Source organism: Callorhinus ursinus, unplaced genomic scaffold (genome assembly GCF_003265705.2).
Source record: "Callorhinus ursinus isolate GAN/ISIS: 27379988/994484 unplaced genomic scaffold, GSC_fseal_2.0 scaffold23, whole genome shotgun sequence".
Lineage (NCBI taxonomy): Eukaryota > Metazoa > Chordata > Mammalia > Carnivora > Otariidae > Callorhinus > Callorhinus ursinus.
This window is the reverse complement of record NW_027397085.1, coordinates 21,088,633-21,112,461: the sequence shown is the minus strand read 5'-3', so window position 1 is coordinate 21,112,461 and position 23,829 is coordinate 21,088,633. Positions and strand designations below refer to the sequence as shown.

At 41.4% G+C, this 23,829-nt stretch overlaps 1 protein-coding gene across 5 annotated transcripts in view; it reads right to left on the bottom strand.

Moving 5' to 3' along the window:
* Window positions 1-1,366: 1,366 nt before the first annotated feature.
* Window positions 1,367-23,829, bottom strand: part of JAKMIP2 (janus kinase and microtubule interacting protein 2) — a 134,524-nt gene continuing 112,061 nt past the window's right edge. For 3 of the 5 annotated variants that reach the window (XM_073905491.1, XM_073905494.1, XM_073905493.1), the window contains 3 exons: window positions 20,648-20,713; window positions 17,042-17,112; window positions 1,367-6,996 (listed from right to left, as the gene is read on the bottom strand). In XM_073905491.1, coding sequence (XP_073761592.1) covers window positions 17,062-17,112; window positions 20,648-20,713 — 117 coding nt within the window. In that variant the 3' untranslated portion in view covers window positions 1,367-6,996; window positions 17,042-17,061. The remainder of the gene's footprint in view (window positions 6,997-17,041; window positions 17,113-20,647; window positions 20,714-23,829) is intronic. The other 2 variants (XM_073905492.1, XM_073905495.1) reach the window with 1 other exon arrangement.

The following is a 23,829-nucleotide window of genomic DNA, read 5'->3' as shown; positions in this document are numbered from 1 at the left end:
CAAGCTCTTGGTACAGCTTTGGAGGACAAGAGTGAAAATGGCAGCCTCCCAGTCTCTGCCCTGGAGGAGCCGAGAACTCGGGGGCCCCGCTCCTCAGTGCTCCCCCAGAGAAAAGCAGTCAATCATTCCTGTCTCCCCAGTGTCCAGCCGCACTCCGTGCTCACCCGGCCTGTGACCGAGCGTTTCTATCTCTGGCACCCGACGCCGTGTGGAGTCTCCAAACCCAGCAGATCCCTGCGGTGCGCTCCCGCGCTGCTCCCCCGAGGGGAGGAAGGGGAGTATCCTCGGCTCTGCCGCTTGTTGGGTCCCCGCTGGAGGCGCAGTGGCCCGACTGGGCCGCGGATCACGGTTTATGGCCACCCCGAGCTGAGAGCCCGCGCCTCGGCTCCGTCTCTGCAGCCGGCTTCCCCGCTCCAATACCTGGGAGCTCTGCTGCACTCAGGCACCCCCGGTCTTTCTGTGACCCCGAGGGTCCTGAGACCACACTGTCCCGCGAGGGTTCCACCCCCCGCTTAGCCACTGGAGCGACGTCCCTCAGGGGAGCCGACTTCTAAAAGTTCCGATTTTGTGCTCCACGCTCTATCACTTGCCAGAAGCGGCCGACGGAGGCCCCCTCCCCCGCCGTCTATCCTCCCGAATATCACCTCGGAGTCACTTCTCCGCACGTCCTACCTTCCAGAAAGTGGTCGCTTTTCTGTTCAGAGTTGCTGCTATTCTTTTCTTCGATCTCCTGTTGAGTTCGTAGGTGTTCAGAATGGTTTGATCCCTATTCAGCTGAATTCCTGGGACCAGACGAAATCCAGGTCTCCTACTCCTCTGCCATCTTGCTCCGCCCCAGTCCTGTCTGTAAGCTCTTTGAGGGTAGATGCATGCATGCCAGGCTGTAAGGACGGGTACATAAAGGATGCTCACATGATACATACTTGTTAACCTGCTACATCTAGTGGCTCTGTATGGTAGGGGAGAAAGGTAGGTGGACACAGGAAAAGAAGTAATATCTAGAATAAGGATGGCAAATACCTGGCAAGATTCTCTCCCAAATTATACTCAGAGCAGGCATGCTAAATGATCATCGGTCTCTCGTCGAACGTGTAAATTCTGCCTTGGACTCTTCTCTACAGTGCCCCTGGCAAGTACGATAAAAAATTCAGAGTGACTAGATGAGGAGAAACCTATTTACTATCCTTGATGTAGAGTTTGATCACTGACATTATACTGATAGCTCTGATTTTGCTTTACCTTGTTTGTCAAAAGTAGGTAAGAAGACAGTTAAAACAAAAGCAAAAACCTATGAACAATGCAAGATAAAGTTTTAAAAAATGCAGCTTCTTTTATTTTTATATAAACTAAAACACCAGAGCTCATTGATTCCTATATTAAATACATAAATTATAAAATAACCATTCATAAAACTTTACATACAATAAATTGATTCCAATCTCTACGGTAATACATACAGTGCATGTACATGTTCAGTGTACTTCAGGGGATCATCCTGGTGAAACTCAATCTATATTTTTCTCCCATTAATAAACAAGCACTGAACCAATAGATGGAGTCATACTAATGAGATGGAGATAAAGAACCCCAAATGAGGCAGTTGATTTGTGAAAGCTCTGAGAAATTGGTCCCCTGGCTACATGAGCACAGTAGGGTTCGGGGAACTATGTATTCAAATACATAAGCTCTCTTCTTGAGTCCCCATAGAGTTGGATCTCGATGGTTAAAACATGCATGAACCCTTATTGGAATGAAATTTCTAGCTGATAAAATTATGGTACTTTTGGGTCATATTAATACTGTAGATTGTACTGGACTTTCTGTTGCTCTTCCTAGAAAACCACTGGCAACACTACCAGGCTGGTTTATTGGGCTGGGTAATTGGAAACCAATGAGCAGTTCTTTGCCTCAGTCAACAACAGGGAATCGTGGTAGTGAACAGAAGGTAGGGGAGGAGGGAGAAGAGGCAGGGAAGGAGGAGAAGAGCACAGATACCAGATGCTAACCAAAAATATGAGTTACCTAGCAGCATAGAAAAACCCCCTTCCTTAAGTCCTCAATACTAGGACAGAAGTACACGTTAAGTAAGCGCTCACACCATCACCTATGTACAGAATATATATGTTTCTATATGTACATTACATATTTATAAAAGTGTTTGGATTTTGATCTGTCTTGTTGTAGGACGTTACTGTAGTGAATGGGGGAAAATAGGCACATTTTGTGAGATGTCAATCAAATCTAAGTGATTGCTGTTATTGATGGATGCTGGGGATGTGCTTTTGGGAAATTGCATTACCCACACTCGAGCAAGTTTGTAGAGTCTTGATTGTAGGCAAAATTGGACTCAAAGTTGTTTATCTACACCACTTCCATCCTATAGAACTTTGATATAACAAGGATGGAAATAAAAGCATGGGTGCAAAGACCTCAATGCAAAAACAGGGACCTTTACCCAATCAGTCACTGCCACCTCTGAGCACGATACACTAGGTTGAATATAGCAAATTATAATCTATTTTTGCCACATTACTCCTTGGAGTATATCTTTAGTAACTTGATTAAACATTGGACTTGGACTTTCAAAAAGAGAAGGTTTATTTAGGAAGAACCAAATTAAAGGCAGCAAAGGAATGTGAATCTTCCTTACCCAGTACTGAAATGGAATTAGAGGATCAACTCCAACTTCTATTATTTATGAATCCTCTCACCAATACACCTGAAATTCAGTCTCAAGGTAATATATAGAAGTGACGAGGCAGTTGAACGGAATGGAAGCTTTTGTCCTTTAAGACATTGTGACGTACTTTTTTCCCTTTAGAAAGAAGTCATAAGGAGGGGCTTGAGCCCATCCTGGAAGTATTAGCTCATGACATAAAGTCATCTAAGATTTGCTTTGATTCCTGATCTCTCAGAAGTTATATTGAACTTTTTCAATATAGTAGATAAATGTATATGTGTATATATATACACACATACATAATATATAGTGTCACTCTGACAGATCAAAAAATGTAATTAAGTATTTAGAAAATGTCTATGCTGTCCATCTACTTTGATGTAACATAACACACATGATCCAATTATTTAAACATCAACACAAAACTGATAAATATCATTTTTACAGTTCCCATGAAAACCTAGGCAGTTTTTCAAACACTTCATTTTGAAACATTGAATTTATGAATTACATTGAAGACATTAAACATGTGAATTATGCAATGGGTTTACAGAAAAAGTTGACAATAAATAGGCAAAAGGAATGTTTATCAAAGATTTATTATAAACAAAAATTTAGTTGAAATAAAATACTGTAGCAAAAATTATTTGGCAAAACTTTATTTCTTCCATTATAGTAGAGAACAAATGTCCCCTTTCTACTTCAGTGATAACCCATGAGCCCTCTATATCATGTCTATCCTACTGAAGAGCCAGGCCACCTATGTGAACAGTTACTTGTGAGTGGAAGAAAAATCAAAGCAAAATTTATTCTTCCACCCCTAAAACCTTACTATTGGCAATAATTTCATTTATATGACATGGGTTAAAAGCACATCAAAAAAAAAAGCACATCAAAATGTGCTTATTTTCAGCACATTCTAGTGTTTCCTAAAATAAAATTTAGGTGGCATTAAAGAAAAAGGGTTTGACAGTCAATTTAGTAACAGAGGCTTTCTAGTATGATAGCCAAGTATAGTTTTTGATTTTGTTCTTCCTTCCTCATGAAAATTTTCCTGTCCTGAATAACTATCCAAATTGGGGCTTTCATTTTTATGTCAAACTGTTCTTTAATATCATCAGTTATATTTATTTTCCAAGAGGTGAATACTTCAATAAGAAAAAATTAAGTAAAGGAACCCTGAAGAATGTTGTTCTGACCACTACTAACTCATTGGCCAAATGTGTCCGGATAGTTCAGATGCAGAAATTAAAGATCAGAATGGTAAAAACTTTTTACCAAATTAAAGATCACAGTACTCTCTGTAAGAAGTGGGGCCACATTCAACCTCTACATTACTCATGAGACACATTTTGCTCTTGCTGAACATCATATGCAAGGGAAGCATTCATTTAAAAATGATTCATTTCTGTGGATCCATGAGTGAAACATATCTTTACAATTTTGTTGATGTTTTTATAATTGTTGAAATGAATAATAGAGATGTAATTATCAAAAATATTTAGCCTCATCCAATGGTATGTTAATTTTGAGGATCAGGGTAAGACTTGGTAAAAATATACCCTTTTAGCCTAAAATCTAGAGAACTTTGCTCATGTTCTGAAGGTTGAACAAAAAGTACGAATCCCTCCTTTTTGCATTCGCCCTAAACACATCTAAAGCGGCTTAGATGGTCATCCTATCTGTATTGCTCTTGTGTGATTTTGTATGTGTGTGATACAATCAGATTTATAGCAGATAAGGTACATGATCAAACCACACTGTTTTTACAAATGTTTCTAGTCATTTAAATCAAAGTCAGTGTTTGGGTATAAAATTTAGCATACAAGTTTCTTGGTGGAAAAAGCAAGATGAAGAGAAGGAAAGCAGGTTTGCTATAGCAGATGGAGTATGAATTTGCTCAGATGGACTCTGGAATGACCAATAAAGAGCAGAAGAGAAAAGTCAAAGAGGGAAGAATAATTGGTCCTCTTCCCTGTACTCTTGAGATTGGAAAGGGTTGGGTCACAGACTGCAGTGGCGCCTTCTTTGACATTGCCTGCACAATGAATGTGCTCCTCATACTGAGTAAAGAAATGACCCAGTTGAATAAAGAATCCAGTGGGATAATTATTTTGTATATTTCCAGTAGGACCCATTACTGTCCATCTCCCCGAAATGAAAGGGGTGATGAGACTAATCATGTGATACTATGCATAGACTCCACACCTTAATTTCAGAGTTGGCTCTCCTACAATATAAGTGTTGTTTCATATCACGGCATGCATGTGCAGTAAGGAGAGCTAGGAGATGCTTATCAGTGAAATGACGTTCTTCTGTCTTGTTCAAAAGCATGAGATGATATATTTACTATAGGTTATTAGAGATCCTGGCTCTGGATCTCCCAACCCTTATTGCTAGCAATATCCCAGGTAGTTCGATGGTAAAGCTTCAGTGCTGCGGGGCTGAGATTTAACCAAACTGAAGCACTATTTTATCACATGGGGGACTCTTTCTCGATAATACAAGAAAGTTGAATAGTATAGCAGTCATCATTTTACAAAGCACTTTGTGCTACTTTAAGCACCTCTCGTTCCAGAGTTGCAAAAGCAAACAAACAAAAAACCTTTATGAGAAAGCATTTAACCTCATTTTGCAGGCGAGGAGACTGAGGTACAGAGAGGTGAAGTGACTGGGCCAAAGACACAGGGTCAGCAGTAGAGAGAAGGACAAAACGCGAGACCCCAGCATTCTAGGCTTCCTTGCCTGTTCTTCAGTCCCTGCTCTGGCTTGGAAAATGCCAGGGCTAAAAACCAAACCGTAAGACACGGAACTCACGTATGGAAGGATTTGCGTAGCATTTTGTAGGAGTTTCTGGCTCCCTACACACATTCTTTATGCATGGGACATCTAGCCCTGTAAATAAAACCTTGACAATTTGAAAAATTGAGGCTGTTTTGTTATCTACAGTAAATGAGGTGTAAAATTTGCTTTTCAGGAACATTTATTGGCCCTCAGAGCTGAATCCAAGACTCAGTATTACATAACTTAGGAAAAGTACCAGTCTTCTACTCGTCTCTGGTAGAAAACGACCTTATTGGTAATGTTACTTCTATATAAAAAAAGTAGAGCTATTTTTTTGCTGTCAAAATGTCACATTTTCCTCTGGGGGAAAAAATGTTATCAGTCTAAATGACAAGAGGTCAGAATGCTCTGGGCATATCAGGATACTTTAAAAAATCATAATTGTGTTGAATATTCACATCTCTGTGGCAAACTCAACTGTTGGTAGAAGTTTACTTTTCACCTCTATTGTGTTTTTATTCAAATCATATAACATATTTATTTGCAGGCAATTTTAAGCAGCCATTTGAAAACCAGTATTTTGGAAACGGATTCAGAGATGCTCTCGGGCCCACGTTCCCTAGAGATGTTAGCATTCTAAACAGAACCAAGTCAGGGAGCTTGCGATTTAGAGCATCATCTTCTTAATTTTCAGTAGGACTGAGATCAGTCTGTTCATGGAGGAAGACAGACGTGACAGAAGGCCAAGGCAGCATCACATCTGCTTTTATTTCTTATGTTACATTCGCCTAGGTCCTCCGCCTTGTTGCCGGTTTCCTCGGGGGTCACTGTGATCCGCTTCTCCTCTGTCATCCGTGGAATGCATCCCACAAACCCCACCTCTTGCAGGAAAACAAACAGGAGGCTGCTTTCCTTCCCATTCACATCGCAGACATCTCTGTTCCTGAGTTTTAAACAACAATAAAGACAAAAAGCAAATCCCTGTAGTAAGAAACCAGACTTTTCAAATGAAACATTTTATTGTAAATAGCTCCTCATGGGTATTCCTCGTGCTTCATTCCCCACCCACCCTTGTTTTTTCGTTTGTTTTGATTTTTGAAAATGTTTATTTCAAGGACTCCTGTTTCCATGGGGTGTGGTGTTACGTTAAAATGATCCCCCTGCACAGCAGGGGGAGAATGTTTCTTTGTAACTTTGGTTCCATGCCCAAGACACATCTTTCCTTGATCTGCTGAAACTGTTTCCATTGCTGAACTTTTTCTTTACACAATATACGTCTATAGTTCTTTTCTTCTGGTTTGACATATACATGTTTCATTAAATGCAGCATATATTGTAGATTTTCAACAGGGTCATGTGGGAACTGTCAAGTAAGAAACCTTGAATAATGGCTTTAAAATACACAGCTGTAGTCCTGGCTACAGGGTAGTTCTTAGTTTTGATCTCCCTCTCACTGCTGTAAACATTTCTGCCATCTTTGAAGGTCTAGAAGCATTTGCCTTTCTGGGGTCTTATCCGTGTTTTCGGTTACTCTGTAAAATAGAGAGAAAAATTTTAAATCATCATTTCTGTCATTAGCTGAAACAGGAAAAAACTTTTTTTAAAGAAAAAAAATTATTCTTTACCACCTCTTTGGGCTCTACGATCTAATCCAAGTTACATAAATGAAGTCTCAAAGCGTAATTAATTTTAAGTGAGAAAAGAGAATGGTCTATTTCAAGGGTTAGATAGGCACAAAAAGTGATGAACAGGTCTTATTTCATAATAAGCAGCCTGACGTATTAGCAGTTATCACTGGCCTTTCCTTCTGGGGCCTTCCAAGACAATACCTTAGAAGCTCAAATGAACAATCATACCCTCAGATATTAATATAAGATTATTTTAAAAGCAGGTCTGTCTATGCCCTTCAGTGACTTACTTTTATGTCATACTTCCTCCTCAACACTTGTATCCAGTGGCAGGTGGTCTCCACCCTGAGGTCCTGACCTGGGGATGCCCTGCGAATTATGCCATACAGGTTTCTTAATTGGCTCCAGAGATGTTCTTGAAAAGGTACTTCCCCGGACTATACCAGTTAGGACTCCTAGCCCTATTCCTCTTTAAGTCTCTGTGTCTGAGTTTTCACTTGGTTAGAAGTTAAGGATGTAATACCCTCTTCCCGCAAAAAGCCAGCGATGGCACAAAGGACGAGCTATCATGCGCTGCTCAAAGACATGGCCTTTAGAGCCTGAATGACATGGATGGAGAAAACTGGGATTTCCATTTTCTCACTGTATGTCCAAGCACAAGTTATTTCAATTCTCTAAGCCTTCATTTCTCCACCTGTAAAACAAAAATACTAATTCTGTAGCAGGACTTTACTGGTGCCCCAGAAATAGTGATCAAGATCCAAAGTGGTGGGAGGCAATGCAATCAGTACCCCAGGAAAGTTTCCAGTCCACCAACCAGAGGCAAATGAAAGATTCAAAAGAATTCCTGCCATAAGCGCCAGTCAGAAATATTTGGAATTCATATTTGCAGAGCCACTTTATGCCTAGAGACTAGATTAGACATGAATGAAAGAGTGATAGGGTCCCAGAGGAGGACCACTGGGAAGTACAGTGGGTAGGATGTAGGAGGGAAAGACTGTTGGTACCCGCACAAATGAGACTCACATTCTAGTGCTCAAACACAGAGCAATGCTCACCTATTGCAGATCTTCCTCTGTCTATCGGGGCAGAGACCTAGAGAGGGATGGTGGGGCAGGGACAGGGGCGGGAACTTCCTTCCCAGCAAGATGCTCTGGCTGGGAGCACCAATGCTGAGATCCAGAGTCGCAGTGGAAGAGCTCGGGTCTCAGCCAGTCAGGGAATACTGCTGTGGGCACACCCTGCACAGCTTCTGAAGAACTCACACATATGTTCCCCCAAATGGCCAGTCTTTCATCAGCTCTCATAGAAAGGACATCAAGAACTGGTAACAGCCAGAGAAACAGCATCAGCCACCAGGGAGAGAGTCACAACCACTGTCAATGCAGTTGAGAGGCATGTACCCTTTTCCCTCTACCTCTTCCCTGCCCTCCAAGAGAACTGAGCTTTGAAGAGCGAAGAGGGAGAGATCTCTTAGAGCCAGATCATGAACCTGCCCTACACCTGGGGTAGGGAAGAAAAGAGATTAGACAGAATCTGAGGTTGAATTTTAAAACTGAGCTAGACTTTCAAGAACTGAAAAACTGGGGAACCAGCTTAAGATTTATTAAAGAGGAAGAGAGGAAAATTAGAACCTGAATGAAAGCCATGTTTTGAGAAAAACAGATTGTGTTCATGTTAGCATCCCACTGAGATGAGAGCCCCAAACAACTAGTTACAACTGTAATACTCCCATATTCCCTGGTAGAGAAGAGAATTTATCTTAATGTATATAAAAGATACTTTAAGGTGTGGGTGTATATATAGACATATAAATACATACAGTGTACGTGTGCTTGTATGGATAAAATAAATAAGTAAACACAGGAAGTCTTTTGCTTGCAAACTTTCAATTTATACATTTTCAGAGATAAATCTTAAATTCTGTTTCAAAGCACATAGGCATCATTTCTGCCTGTCACAACTGAGATAAAGCCCATCATTTGAGTAAAACAACACTGGTTTTAAAAAAAAACAAAAACAAATGGATGTATAGGCAGTCTCCCAGAATATCAAATTTCTGTACATTGAGTATCTGTAAAGGAACTTGGGGCAGAGCCACATTTATTCAAACGGGCATTCTGAATAACTGAAGCCCCATCCAATGGGCCACCATCGATGATCAATGTTCAGTGAATCAAAGGTCAGTACACTATAACTAAAACTGTAGAGAATATACATTCATCTTTGATTGACAAGGCCCTTGGGATAGGACAGAACCTCAGGGATTCCTATGAGTGGGTTGCTTAATGTCACTGAGCTTTAGTTTCCTCCTCTGTCAAATAGCGATTGCAGCTACCATTTCTGAGTTTACTACATGTCACCAGACCGAAAGCGAATGAGCACAGTGATGTCACTTCTGACTTTTGACTCTAGTATCCAAGTACCTGCCACACTGCCCGGTTCATAGATGACACTTAGCTAATATGAGTTGGGTTCAATGGACAGAGTACTTATGTTCACTACTCTTTAGGGTTTTCTAACTGCTAGAAGTTAGTTTAGATCCTTTATGGGCCACATATTTAGAGGCATATTGATTCACAAACTGTAGCTACCTCCTAATCCCCAGTTATCATAAATAACTCTGTAAAGGGTACCATGACCCAATCAACTGTACCATCCAGACCCCTAGGGGCCTTCCTGACACCTTTCATTTCGTCAACCCTCATATGCAATTTATCATATAGTAAAATATTCAATAAAGTGTAGCTCCTATTATTACCTCCATCCTACCGATGAGGAAACCGACCCTGTTAGGCAGTCGGCCTATGAGAATCCTAGTGGGAAAGACAGATAATAGTGAATGAAACATAACTGAAGTCAGAGGATCAGAGGAGGCTTCCCCGAGTCCCTGATTTTACACTGAAATGGGTAGGACAAATGGATATTAACTAGTTGGATGGTTGTGTGGGAAATGTGGTCAAAGTAGATAGCAGCACATCTCATAAAATGCATGATCCGAGACAGAATGTTTAGTATGTCCTAGGAACTTGGCTTTTAATGAGTCTTTCTACATGCCAGGTACTATACTGGTTGCTTTACTTATACAATGTCACTTAATCCCTAGAAAAATAGTAGATGCTATTACTTGCTAGTTTTTTTTATATTGGTATTAATATTTATAGAGGTATAATAGTATCTATTTTGTAGGATCTCTCTAACTATTAAATAAAATAATAGATACGAAATGCAATTGTTCAACCACAAAACAGATGTCTTCTTTCTCTTCTTTACCATAATATCATAACTATCATTAAGAAGTATTTATGGATTGTCAAATGCAAGCTTGGCACTATCTGGGTATTTGGGTTACAGGATGAAGAAAACATGTACGGTCCTGGCCCTTGTGAACCTATACACAATGAGGAATACAGGCATTAATTAACAAAAACAACAACCAAAACAACCCAAATGCATGTAAAATTTGGCCGGGAGTGAAATCAAGGAAGACTTGCCTGTGGGAGTCATACATGAGCTGGGATCTGAAGGATGCGTGCGTAGGTGTTTGCTAGATAAAGTAGGGCTAAAAGCACCGTGTGCACAAGGACTGCGTGGGCAAACCCCTGCGGTAGGCAGAAGGGACTAAGGCTCATCAAAGGAGCTTCTAGAGCAAGAGAAAGTCCAAGAGATTGTCTGCAGTTAGACCACACAGGGCTCTGTTTGGCCAAATTAAGGGAATGGGATTTCACTCTAATGATAATGCTTTCCCAGGCAGGGGGCGTGGTTAGATTTGTGTTTCCTAAAACTCACTCAGCTGCTGTGTGAAGAGTCAATTATGAGTGTCAAGAGGAGAAGCACTGAGCCAGATGAGTAGGACAATACTACCAAGGAGTTGGGGGAGAATGTATTTGTTCATGTATTCTTTCCTTTGTTCACTCATTCTTAAAGTTATTCCCCAATGACACATAAAGAACAAATGAAAATAGCCATCTTGGTATTACAGTCCCATGCTATCCAGGGCTCTGATCTAACATGTCACAAATCACCCAACCATTTACTCATTTGTCTACCCTTCAGTCCATCTGTCAACTTAAAATGTATTCAGCACCTAGTATATATAATATAGGCACTGTTGTAGACCTTGAAGATACAAAGATAGAGGGAAACAATCTCAATATGACTAGACGAAGACTAATAAATGTATCTACATAAAGAAAGACTGATTAATAGACATTGGGGAGGGTATGTGCTATGGTAAGCGCTGTGAATTGTGCAAGACTGTTGAAGCACAGATCTGTACCTCTGAAACAAATAATGCAATATATGTTAAGAAAAAAAAAAAAGAAGAAGAAGATAGCGGGAGGGGAAGAATGAAGGGGAGTAAATCGGAGGGGGAGACGGACCATGAGAGACAATGGACTCTGAAAAACAAACTGAGGGTTCTAGAGGGGAGGGGGGTGGGGGGATGGGTTGGCCTGGTGATGGGTATTAAAGAGGGCACGTTCGGGGTGCCTGGGTGGCTCAGTCGGTTAAGCGACGGCCTTCGGCTCAGGTCATGATCCCAGGGTCCTGGGATCGAGCCCCGCATCGGGCTCCCTGCTCGGCGGGAAGCCTGCTTCTCCCTCTCCCACTCCCCCTGCTTGGGTTCCCTCTCTCTCTGTCTCTCTGTCAATTGAATAAATAAAATCTTAAAAAAAAAAAAAGAGGGCACGTTCTGCGTGGAGCACTGGGTGTTATGCACAAACAATGAATCATGGAACACTACATCAAAAACTAACGATGTATGGTGATTAACATAACAATAAAAAATTTAAAGGAAAAAAGCTGGAGAAAAAAAAGACTGGTAAAAAAAAAAAAAAAGACTGATTGGGGCGCCTGGGTGGCTCAGTCAGTTAAGCATCTGCCTTGGGGTCAGATCATGATCCTGGGGTCCTGGGATTGAGCCCCACACTGGGCTCCATGCTTAGTGAGAAGTCTGCTTCTCCCTCTCTCTCTGCCCTTCCCCCTGCTTGTATTCTCTCTCTCTCTCTCAAATAAATAAATAAAATCTTTAAAAAAAAAAGGAAAGAAAGACTGATTAACTGGCATATAATGATTCATCTTATCTATTTCTCTTACCAATATAAAAGAATAAGGAACAAAAGTCTTCATTTTAAACAATAAATATAGTAGAGTCACATTGCCATTTGTTTTCCACAGGCCACCCAACAGGCCTTGGCAGGAAGGATTGAAAAAATATAAATGTAATAAGAAATAAACATTTGCATATTTTAATGGAGATTTTGTAACTAATCAACTGTAGCTGTTTTTTTTTTTTAAGATTTTATTTATTTATTTGAGAGAGAGAGAGAATGAGCAGTGTGGAGGAGCAGAGTGAGAGAGAGAGAAAGAGAAGCAGACTCCCCGCGGAGCAGAGAGCCTGATGTGGGGCTCGATCCCAGGACCCAGAGATCACAACCCCAGCCAAAGGCAGACACTTAACTGACTGAGCCACCCAGGTACCCCATGGCTGTTTTTATAATACAGTATATATTTTTTAAGTTTTTTTTTTTTTATCAGAACAACAATACAGTATTATGTGCCTTTTAACCATGTTTTATGTTACTAGACAGGAAGTGAAAATACTGAACTCTCAAGTTCAAGGGTTCATGGTTGACACGGGGATCATTAAAAATGAACAACAGTGTGTAGATGAAAAATCACGATCACCTGTTCTCTGTCTGTTCCAAACTTCATAATGAACAGAGCTGGTTCCGATGTGTTCTTCATTAACAGGTCCCTCCCTCTTCAGAAGAAGAGGATTTTCAATGGGTCCTTATAACCGGATGTAACAATAACCAGGTGATAGCTATTTCTGTACCCCTCTCATTGTCTTCTTTCCTTTGTTTCCCTGCATAACTAACATGGAAGAGTTTGTGGTGCACTATTTATTTAGTATAAATCTACAGAATGCATGGGCAGATGGTATCTCCTGAAACTATGTGTTGTTCCCCTGCTTAAGATACAAGTCCCGATAGAATCTGTGGAACTGCATTACTTAGCAACCACTTAAACAGGAAGGTGCCTTCTTGGGAACCTTCCATAGCTTCTAGGTCACTGACAAAATGACTTAGGTAATTATAATTGCTAAAGGAGAAAAAAGCACACGTGGCTCCACTTTAAGGAGGGTATCTTTACATATAATTTAAGTGAGTCTTGGGTTTAAGAGCAGAATATAAATCCTTAACTTAGTAGGAAAAATATTTTTATGGTTATGGGCAGTATGCCTTTACTACCTGCCAATGAGCCAAACATTTTTCTCCCTTACTTCTTCCTATCTCTCCCTCATCTGCTTTGGACATAAAAGTGTCATTAGTCAATTTCCAGTCATGTCTTATTTAAATTTAGATTACTCCCTGAAAAGAGGAGACAAAAAGGCAATTACTTGTTCTGGTTTAGGTGGTAAACCACTTGGTAATGCTAGAGGTTATAATTTCTTTTTTTTAAAGACTTCTTTGTTTTTTTTTTAAATATTTTATTTATGTATTTATGTATTTATTTATTTATTTATTTATTTGAGAGAGAGAGAGAGAGAGAGAGAGAGTGAGGAGTAGGGAGGAGGAGTAGAGGGGGAGGGAGAAGCAGACTCCCCGCTGAGCAGGGAGCCTGACGTGGGGCTTGATCTCAGGAACCCAGGGTCATGACCAGAGCCTAAAGCAGATGCAGAGGGCTAGAGAGAGGCAGAGAAGCATACTCCCCACTGAGTGTAGAGCCTGATGCGGGTCTCGATCACAGAACCGTGAGATCATGACCTGAGCCAAAACCAAGCTTAACTGACTCAGCCACACAGGTGCCCCTACAAGTTATAATTTCAAACTTATAAACTGACAGATTCAGTAAATGTGATAGCTAAATTTTTTAATAATAACAGCTAAGATCTACTGATTGTGAACTATGTTCCAAGCAATGTGATAAAAGCCCTTTATATATTTAATCTCATTTAGTCTCTCAGTACCATGTTGTAGGTAATATAACCATTTTACAGAATAGGAAACCTCGTCTCAGGTGGATTAAAGTTACCATGACATAGCTTGTAAATGGCAGGATCCAAACTCAACAGTTACTATCTAACTTCAAAGCTGTAACTCTAAACCACTCAGCCATTGTCCTATACATATTTTAAACTCCCCAGATTCACTGTCACATTAATTCGCTATATTATTATTAGTTATAATCATGACTTTTCATTCAACAGACAATTACTAAGTGTCAGTTATGTGCTACTCTGGAAGAAAAGCAAATTAAATCCTGTACAACCCTCAGAGAGTCACAAAAAATGGAAAAAGGTATAGAGATGAGCACACTGTAATTCCAAAACCTACTAGCCAAGCAGTAGTACCCACATTACAGAAGACATCCCTGACTGCGGATATACATGAACACAAACGGTGCTCGCAATGTGAGAAGAAATGCCCTCTCTCCTTTGTGCGGCAGTGTGGTGGTTCATAAGTGGCTAAAATCCTCTAGAGCGGGGCTGTCTGCATACAAATGCCAGTCCTGCCAACTGTAGCTCTATAGCCTCGGGAAAGTCCTGTGTTGGTGTGTCTCCAGCTATGAAGAAAGGAATAAAAGCAGCACCGACTTGATCTGGTAGGTGCCAGGGTGGCTCAGTTGGTTAAGTGGCTGCCTTCGGCTCAGGTCATGATCTCAGGGTCTTGGGATCGAGCCCCGCATCGGGCTCCCTGCTCATTGTGCTCTCTCTCTTAAATGAATAAATAAAATCTAAAAAAAAAAAAAAAAAAAAAAAAAAGCAGCACCGACTTTACAGGGGGTGTTGTGAGGGTTATTATATCTATTGCTTAGACTAGCCCCTGGCATGTAAGTGTTAGCCATAGTGATGTGAATGTTCAAACTTACTCCTTTTCTAACTAGTATTTATGAGTTTTTATTCTTCCCTCAACTACCACATAGTACTTGGGTCTCACTAAACTTTGTCTTGTTTATTTATTATTCTTGGTTGGGGAGGGCTATTCATTTTCTGACACTCTAGCCATTCCTACCCTCTCCTAGAAAATCTTACCCATTTCGCCTTATATATTCTCATTCAAATTTTTTTTTTTTTTTTTTAGAGAAAGAGCGAGCAAGCAGGAAGGGGGAGGGGCAGAGGGAGAGGGAGTGAGGAGAAAGAATCTTAAGCAGCTTCCATGTGGGGCTCGATCTCATGACCCTGAGATCATGACCTGAGCCAAAATCAAGAGTCGGACTCTTAACTGACTGAGTCACCCAAGCGCCCCTATTCTTATTCAATTTAAGAGCCTCAGTCCTCTTCCTTAGGTTCTGCAAGCCTACCATCCTGATTGCCAGACAAAGGATGGCCACAGTCGGAACGGAAACTCTTTTGGAAGACAGAATAAGGCCAGAGGGTTGGTTATGTGAGGACACAAACTTCCTGGGCGTATCTGCTTAACTCCTTCCTTGTATCAGGTCATGCTAAAACACTTTTTTTTTTTTTTTAAAGATTTTATTTATTTATTTGACAGAGAGAGACACAGCAAGAGAGGGAACACAAGCAGGGGGAGTGGGAGAGGGAGAAGCAGGCTTCCCGCCGAGCAGGGAGCCCGATGCGGGGCTCGATCCCAGGACCCTGGGACCATGACCTGAGCCGAAGGCAGACACTTAACGACTGAGCCACCCAGGCGCCCCTATGCTAAAACACTTTTGCTTGTCGGTTCCACAACTAGGTAACAGAGTTGATACCCGTGGAGAGAGAAAGTGTCTCTTCTCTATTTTTCAACTTGCTATAGAAAATGTTGAAGGAACATGAGGTCCAGGAAAGATCCTTGTGTAATACAATAGGAAAACCAAAGTTGTCACAGACCATGATACGTGGATTTAGAAGACCACCTGGCCCTTCCTCATTTTTAAATACTGATAATATGAGCTGTGGTTTCTGTACCTGGGTAGACATCGGAATTACCTGGTATGCTCGCTAAAGACATGGAGTATTCCTTGCTCTCCACCTCTCCTACCCTCCTTCTCACCTCTACCTCCAATAACCTGATCCATTAAGTCCGAGGTAAGGACTTGGAATCTGTATTTTTCATAACACTGGGAATCAGGGCCTAAGATGATTTATACATGTATTTGTGAGACATGGACTTGATAATTTAGTCATAATAAAACTCTTATTTTTCGGACGCCTGGGTGGCTCAGTCGTTAAGCGTCTGCCTTTGGCTCAGGTCATGATCCCGGGGTCCTGGGATCGAGTCCCACATCGGGCTCCTTGCTCCACGGGAAGCCTGCTTCTCCCTCTCCCACTCCCCCGGCTTGTGTTCCCTCTCTCTCTCTCTGTCAAATAAATAAATAAAATCTTAAAAAAAAAAACCTCTTATTTTTCTAAATTAACATTGAAAATGATCTTATTTGAAAAGAAGATCCAATTTCACTTAATAGCCTCCTCCCCTGAGTTCTGTTGAAGTCAGATGGGGAGAAAGGGTTAAGAGTAATCAGTCATTTTTAGCTTGTTAGACTTAAAGAATCAGAAGTTTCAAGCTGGAAGAGATACTAAACATATACTCAGATTTCTTCATTTTGCAGATAGGGAAGCAACTCCTTCCGCATAATGAAAGACTGGCAAGAATGCTGAGCTCCACAGACATCATGACCTCCCAAAGCAATACTGTTCACTAGAACAAAATTTCCAATTTCCACAATACTTGATGGTTCCTTTATTTCTTTAATAACCACCCAAGTGGCTTGGATCTGCTTCTCACTTTGTTTTAATTTTTTTAATTGAAGCACAGTCAACACACAATGTTACATTAGTTTCAAGCGACTTTTTCCTCATTTTATGGCATTTAAGCTAACCAAACTACGTGGATTTGTTTTTTTAACGAACAAACAAACAAACATGGGCACAGTAACTGTATGCAGCATCCTGCGCATCACATACCTCTTAGAACCACATTTTGAGAATTAAATGAAATCTTACCTTTAAGAGGCACCTTGACATCAAGGCCATAGAATAAAGGCAAGAGAGAAGAACAAGAATAGAAACAGAAACTGCAGAAGAAAAAGAAGAAGATTATGTAAATCTGAATTTCTGTACTGTCATTCATGTCGTACAAAACCTCAAGCTTTTCCACTTTGCTCAAGTCTGACCACTTGTCACATACACACCAAGTACCTTCTGCTTAAAAAAAACTGTATATTTTACTTAACTATTGGCAAAGTAATGGCGATGAAAAACCGGTGTCAACTAACATCAGCTCAGACATTTTGGAATTCTGAGGGGGTCTAATAGATAATGGATTTAAGCCTGTAACTTTATAAATGAAAAAAATAAGCACTGAACAGTTAGTCGATAGTCTAATTGCCTGTCATCTTATGGCATAATAAAGCCTGGAGGTTAGCCCTCCCAAGTCCTGCTTTAGCCCATATTATTGTCTCCTTTTTAATGTGTGGCAGGGCCTACCAAAAATACAAAAATATGATCAGAGCATACACTTAATCATGTAAGGCTATCACTGTTTGGTTAATGTGACAGGTTTTAGGAGTAAGGCAGAGCAGGAAGAATATTAATATGTAAGGTAAACAGACGATAAATCATCTACCGTGGGATACTTCTGAAGTAGAAATGGGGGCACTATTAGTAATTACATCAGGGTAGCAGGCATAACCTGGGTCTGCCCTGGATGAGTGAGGATCTATAGTATAAAACGTGCTTTCACATCAGAAGACAGTTTGGAAAATGAATGCATGATGCTGTTCAAATCTCCATGCTTCTCAGAGAGTTCTCTCCTTTTTGACTCATACAAGTTAAACGGAGACTGATTTGTCTCTCTTCTCTGAGAACCTTCAACAAGACGCAGATACCTGGGGGGACAGACATGCTTATGTAGCAATGGTATATAACCAACTGCCTACTAATTATTAAAGGTCACAAGTCAGATCTTTTTTTTTTTTCCCAAATATCAATTTCCTTGGTGATTGACTCTTACAGAGTCCGTCTTTAACTTTATTATCACACTTGCGGGAGCATTCTGTTGGCCATGACATCTTTGAGTAAGGGTTGTCTACGGTATTCCCATGTTGAGCACATTATCTGCATGTGTCCTGTAGTGCCATTGTTTATAGGACTCTTGCTTCACTGTAGCAAATTTGTACGGTCAGGTTCTAAACATGGTGCCAGGAGCCATGTATTGGTGACTGTTTTATTAGTCTGGAAAGCAGAAACTCTGTCCTTTTTTTTTTCCACTCCTTGAAGATGGAGAGTGGTAAAATGATGCCCGTAGCCGGAGAAGATGGAGGGAATGGCAGGCTTCCGCTACTCCTCTGAGGAGGTCAGCTACCAGCGCTACCTCTCGGGGCATCGGGAGACGCCCATCACCTCATTGGCAATGAGATTCTTTGTCCAGGCAGTGTGGTGGGCCAAGTGTAGCACCTAGAGTCAGACACCCTGACCTCTGGGCTTGATTTGCACGGACTGGTTATATGGTCCTGGGCAAGTTGTTTAATCTCTCTGGACTGTTGTTTTATTGTGTGCATAAAAGCGGATCCCAGTATCTGCCGTGCCCGATTCACAGAGTAACTCTGCATGGGAGTCAATGAAGCCAATGATCATAGGAGTGCTCGGGATGAGGTACAGCTGCAAAGCTGAGGCAGTTCTGTCTGTGGTTATCACGTGATGTACACTGTGTGCGTGGGGGTTAGGAACAAAGAAGGGCTATCTCAGGTCCCCTCAGTAGGTGTTCAAGTACCCCTTGGAAAAGAAAGAGGAGTATTTCTGACATAAGAGATCTTTAGCATTTTTTCTAGGCTTGCGTGTGAGAATCAAGGTCAAGGGAATAGAAGGTGTGTCACAAACCTCATCTCTCATTCAAATCTCCAGTCAGAAACCAACCGGGTTGTTTTGAAGCGGCTTAATTTACTATTATATGTTGAATATGCTGCTTTGAAAGCTGAAGAATCCTTGTTTGCCATTACGTACATTACCCCATTATCATAAATGTTTAAGAAGTTCAGATCTGTGACATGACAAATTCAGGAAATTCTGACAAGGAACATAGTCTTAATCTCCCCCCTCCTAAAATTTACATGAGGTTTATTAAGAAAATGCCTAAGGGAGTGACATTAATAGATAATTTAAAAAATCCACCCCCTTTTCGGTTTGTTTTTCCTTAGATGAATGGGGACTGAACCAAACTAAAGTTTCTGGTTTTAATTCTGACTTCCTCCTTCAGTCACTACAGAAAATGACTAGAACCAAGAGTTAGCCATTCAAAAATGTGGAAAATGGAAGATATCAGGCATGTGCTTCGACAAGCAGGGAGGCTGGGAACAATCCTGCCAAACCCTGGGAAGTCAGACTCAGTCCGTGGCACTTTTCCTTTGCCTCATTCAGTCCCATAGCGCTAAATAGCACACTTTGGAAATGAGAACTGTTCAAATTTAATATTTTGAAGAGGATGTGTCCTTTCTGTTTGGAAATTTTAAAAAGTACACTTTTTAATCGAACACTCTCCGAGTTTTGTCACTTTCACATAAGTGACTACATTGGCTCTTCATGGAACCCATGAGAGGAGGTGAGGGCAAGTTTTATCATCCCTATTTTATCGGTAAGGCTTAGACACAAGTCTAAGTCACATACCAAGGTCAAATAGATATGGAAAGACCCAGCTGATGGTCCGGCTACTGGCCCCTACCGACTCCCTGTGATCTCACACTTAGGGAGAACTAAGAAGCAACTGGGATGAATAAAATCCTAACCATGTCTCAGAAACAGCAGATGGTTTGCTGTTTTCTTCTTGAGTACCCATGGGAGATGCTAGAAAATAGCTATATTCTTTTGCAGCACAGGAATTCAGACTGGAACTCTAGAGAAAGCCTCCTGCCGTCCTCGCTGTGTTCCTAGCACTGGTGCTCCGGGCATCACGGGTGGGAGAATTCTTTGTTGCATGAGACTGTTTGCCTCACTGCAGCTTGTTTGGCACCCCTGTGTGAACCCTCTCCCTTCTCCTGCCATGCACATTCCCAAACGCCGCCCTCTTTGAGAACTACTATGCTTTACCCCCGAAAGTACTGCTTGACTTGGAAGACTCTCTCCTGTCACTGGGGGCAGTGACATGAGGGCATAATTACCATGTGTCAACCAAAGTTTCTGGACTTACTGTTGAAGGGACACTGCAGCTCAAGGAAAAAAGGGCTTTTTGTGAAGAACAACAAGAATGATTTCTTTTTCAAAAAGGTACCAAAAAGATTTTTAAAAGAAAGAGCAAAGTAGAGTCACAAAACTCAAAAGAAACTTTTAGAAAGGAAGCGAAGGTAAGAAAGGGGAAACTGAGGAAAGAAAACACACGTAGAAAAGAACAGAAAGCAACACAAAAGGCAAACATGTCCAGGCGAGGTTGCTGAAGGCAGAACCTTTGCTGGAATGCGGGTGCCTGCCTGGTGGTGAAGGTCATGTTGACTGTCACTACACCTGCCTGTGCACGATACACAGTGTAACTGAGAAGAAATGAAACGCAGTGAGTGAAACTCCTATTATTTTCTGATCTAAAACTTAAAGACTGAAATTCATATTGAATTGAACACGTACCTTTTCTTCTAAATCCTTTATCTGTCGTTTCTGGATGTCTGTTTTATCTTCTAAGTCACGAATTCTCTGAAGAAAGAAAAAAAAAAACCCAAAGAATTAGTGGGCATTAAGTTAACAAGAAGACTGTTCACCAGCCTAAAACACAGAACTTGCCATGAAAACGCTAACGTTAGTACTTGCAGCTGGAAATACCACAAATACGTTTTTCTATATCCGGGAGATTATTTGGATGTTTCAAGCATCACCCACACTTGCGGTGCAAAAGCACAGCGCTAATTATACATATATTTTAAAATCTGCTGCCCTTGTCTATTGCGCCCATCCCCCCAGACTCTATCCCTGTGAGCTATGGGTAGGTCTCACCCCACTGCCCTTGGGCTTGGCCATGAGACCTGTTTGACCAGTGGAATGTGAGTAGGAGTGAGAAGTGGGAATGCCACTTCCTCGTAGAGACAGCAGTATGTTCCAGAACTAGTGAGCAAGAAACCAACTTTGTCGTAGCCATTTGGATTGGGATTTTTGGTTGTTTATTACCATAGTAAAAAATGGCTGAAGGTGACACACACAAATGTAAACAATCCCGTTGTTTTTTGCTACCCTTTCTTTCAATCTTATTTCAACTCTGCTTCGGGGTGGAATTTCATAACAAAACAGGATTTGCCAGTTCTCATAAAACCAAAAAGAGATTACACTTCACCAAACATTCCAAGGAGGGAAGTGATTAAAATTAGAGGAAAACTAAAGATAGCAAAAATAGCACAAGTAAGCCTAAAGACAAAAATGTTAGTTCCGGAACTGTCTCTGAACTTACCTGTCAACTATATAACAAAATTCCAGCAATTTAAATAGCACAGATTTAAAACCAACATTACATAGACAATCATTTGCAAGTGAAAAATAGTCCTCCAGTTTCGATGTGGCAATCTAAAGGCCTTTTAGGTTCACGGCACATGGGTATACAGTGTAGGCTTGTTATTTTAACACCTCTTTTGGGAATAATCAGAAAGTGGGGAATTGGAGTTGAGAAGAAAATAGAGGAAGCTAAATGGGGTGATAATATAGAAAGAGAGGTTTTTATAATGCAATGTGGGGAGAAAAAGGGAAAGCTAGAACAAAGAATACTTGAACTTGAAAATCCTATCTCCCTTTTCTCTGAAACAGTGGTTCTCAGCTGAGGATGACTCTGCCCCTCAGGGGACATTTGGCAATGTCTGAACATCTTTTCAAGTTAGTTAATTTAATCTGAAGTATACAATTCAGTGGTTTTAAAATTTCATAAGGTGGTGCAACCATCATCACTGTCTGATTGTCTGGACTTTTTTTTTTTTTTTAAAGATTTTATTTATTTATTTGACAGAGAGAGACAGTGAGAGCAGGAAAACAAGAAGGGGGAGTGGGAGAGGGAGAAGCAGGCTTCCCACCGAGCAGGGAGCCTGATGTGGGGCTCGATCCCAGGACCCTGGGATCATGACCTGAGCCGAAGGCAGACGCTTAACGACTGAGCCACCCAGGCGCCCCTGTCTGGACATTTTTGAATCACATCTGACAGTGATGGTCAGTAATCACATCTGGGATGGGGGTTGCAACTAGCATCTAATGGGCAGAGCCCAGGACGATACACAGGACAGCCCCCTACCACAATTATCGGACCAAATGCAGGGAGTGAAGAGACTGAGGAGTCTGCTTTAAAGGGAAGGGGTAGATGTGTGTGCAGGAGAGGATGAGGCGTTTTGGTCAGAGAGACGATCGAGGCTGACCTTGAAATTAGAGGACAATGAATGCTGGGTGAGAGAATGGGCCTGGAAGCTAATGGTGTGGGTACATGGGAGTGATGTGTGTGCTTGTGTATATTTCCAGGCGCCAAAGCTACACAATAAAAGAATACATTTGCTAGACATTTCCACCTTGAGTGTGCACATAATTCCTTGATATGTCTATTGGATGTGGAGGCAAGTATTATATCAATGAAGTCATGGACCTGTAAGATTACTGCAGGGTCTCTTCAGCCATCAAGCGTGTGCTTGTTGGGCAACTTCCTACAGAGGACAGGACTTTGCTGGATGTAATGGAGGGTCCAGACACCAGTGAGTTCTTGATCTCAAAGAACCATTCCGATCAGATGGGGAGACAAAGTTTGAAACACAGGGAAACCCAGCTCAAGTAGAAAGGGTAAACGATGGCAAAACCATGTTTAACTTCATCACCAATCTCTAGTAACTAGGGCAGTGTTGAGTACAAAGAAGCTGCCTCTACGTGTTGATTATGAGTTACTTCAGCTAATGTGTGCCGCATGTTCCATTTCTTTTTCCTTCCCATCTGCTTGCCATCCAATCCAAGGGGGATCCTCGTCAGATCCAAATCCGATCCCTTTTCTGCCTGGCTTATCTGTACTGCTAGCAAGTCCACCAAGTCGCTGTTGTTGGCATCAGGACTGGTGTGACAGCTTACAGCCAGCCCTCCCTGTTTCTAATTTACTACATCTGTCTACAGCAGGGTGCACTCCCAACACATGAAATCACCAGGGCAGTCCCTGAGTTTAAGGGGGAGAGGAGCAGGGGTAAGAACAAGGAAGATGCAGCTAAGCTGCACTCAGAATATTAAGCGCAACTCCTTCACGGTCCAACCTGATCTAGCCTTGTCTTACCGCTCCAACCTCACCTCATGTCCACTTCCTCTTGGCTCTCTCTGCTTCATTTTTATGGCCTTCTCTCTTGTTTCTTGAATATTCCAAATGTTCCCACAGTAGAGACTTAGACTCTGTTGTCCCTATCTTCGGGGACACTTTGCCAAGATCTTTGTGTGGCTGGTCCCTGGGATTTTGGACATCTTCGGAGAGGCCTGGTCTGCCTAGCCACTCTAAAGTGGTGAATCCTCTCTTCCCAAATTCACACACCCATTGTATACTTTTCTTCATAGCACTCATGGACACTCTCTACATTGCCTTGGTCATTGTTTTTTGTGTTGTCACTTTGACCCCTTTCATCTGTAGGATGGGTGAGAACAGTGACCTTCACGTCTTCGTCCACCATCACACTCCTAGTCTCTGGCACAAGCAGGCCCTCAATATGGGTGTGAAAGAGTGTGTAACGGGGTACGCAGTATAGATTTTTTTTTTTCAATAGTCTGTAGTCCATTATTATCAGGGAGAACATCCTATGGGAAATAGATCTTAAACTGGGACT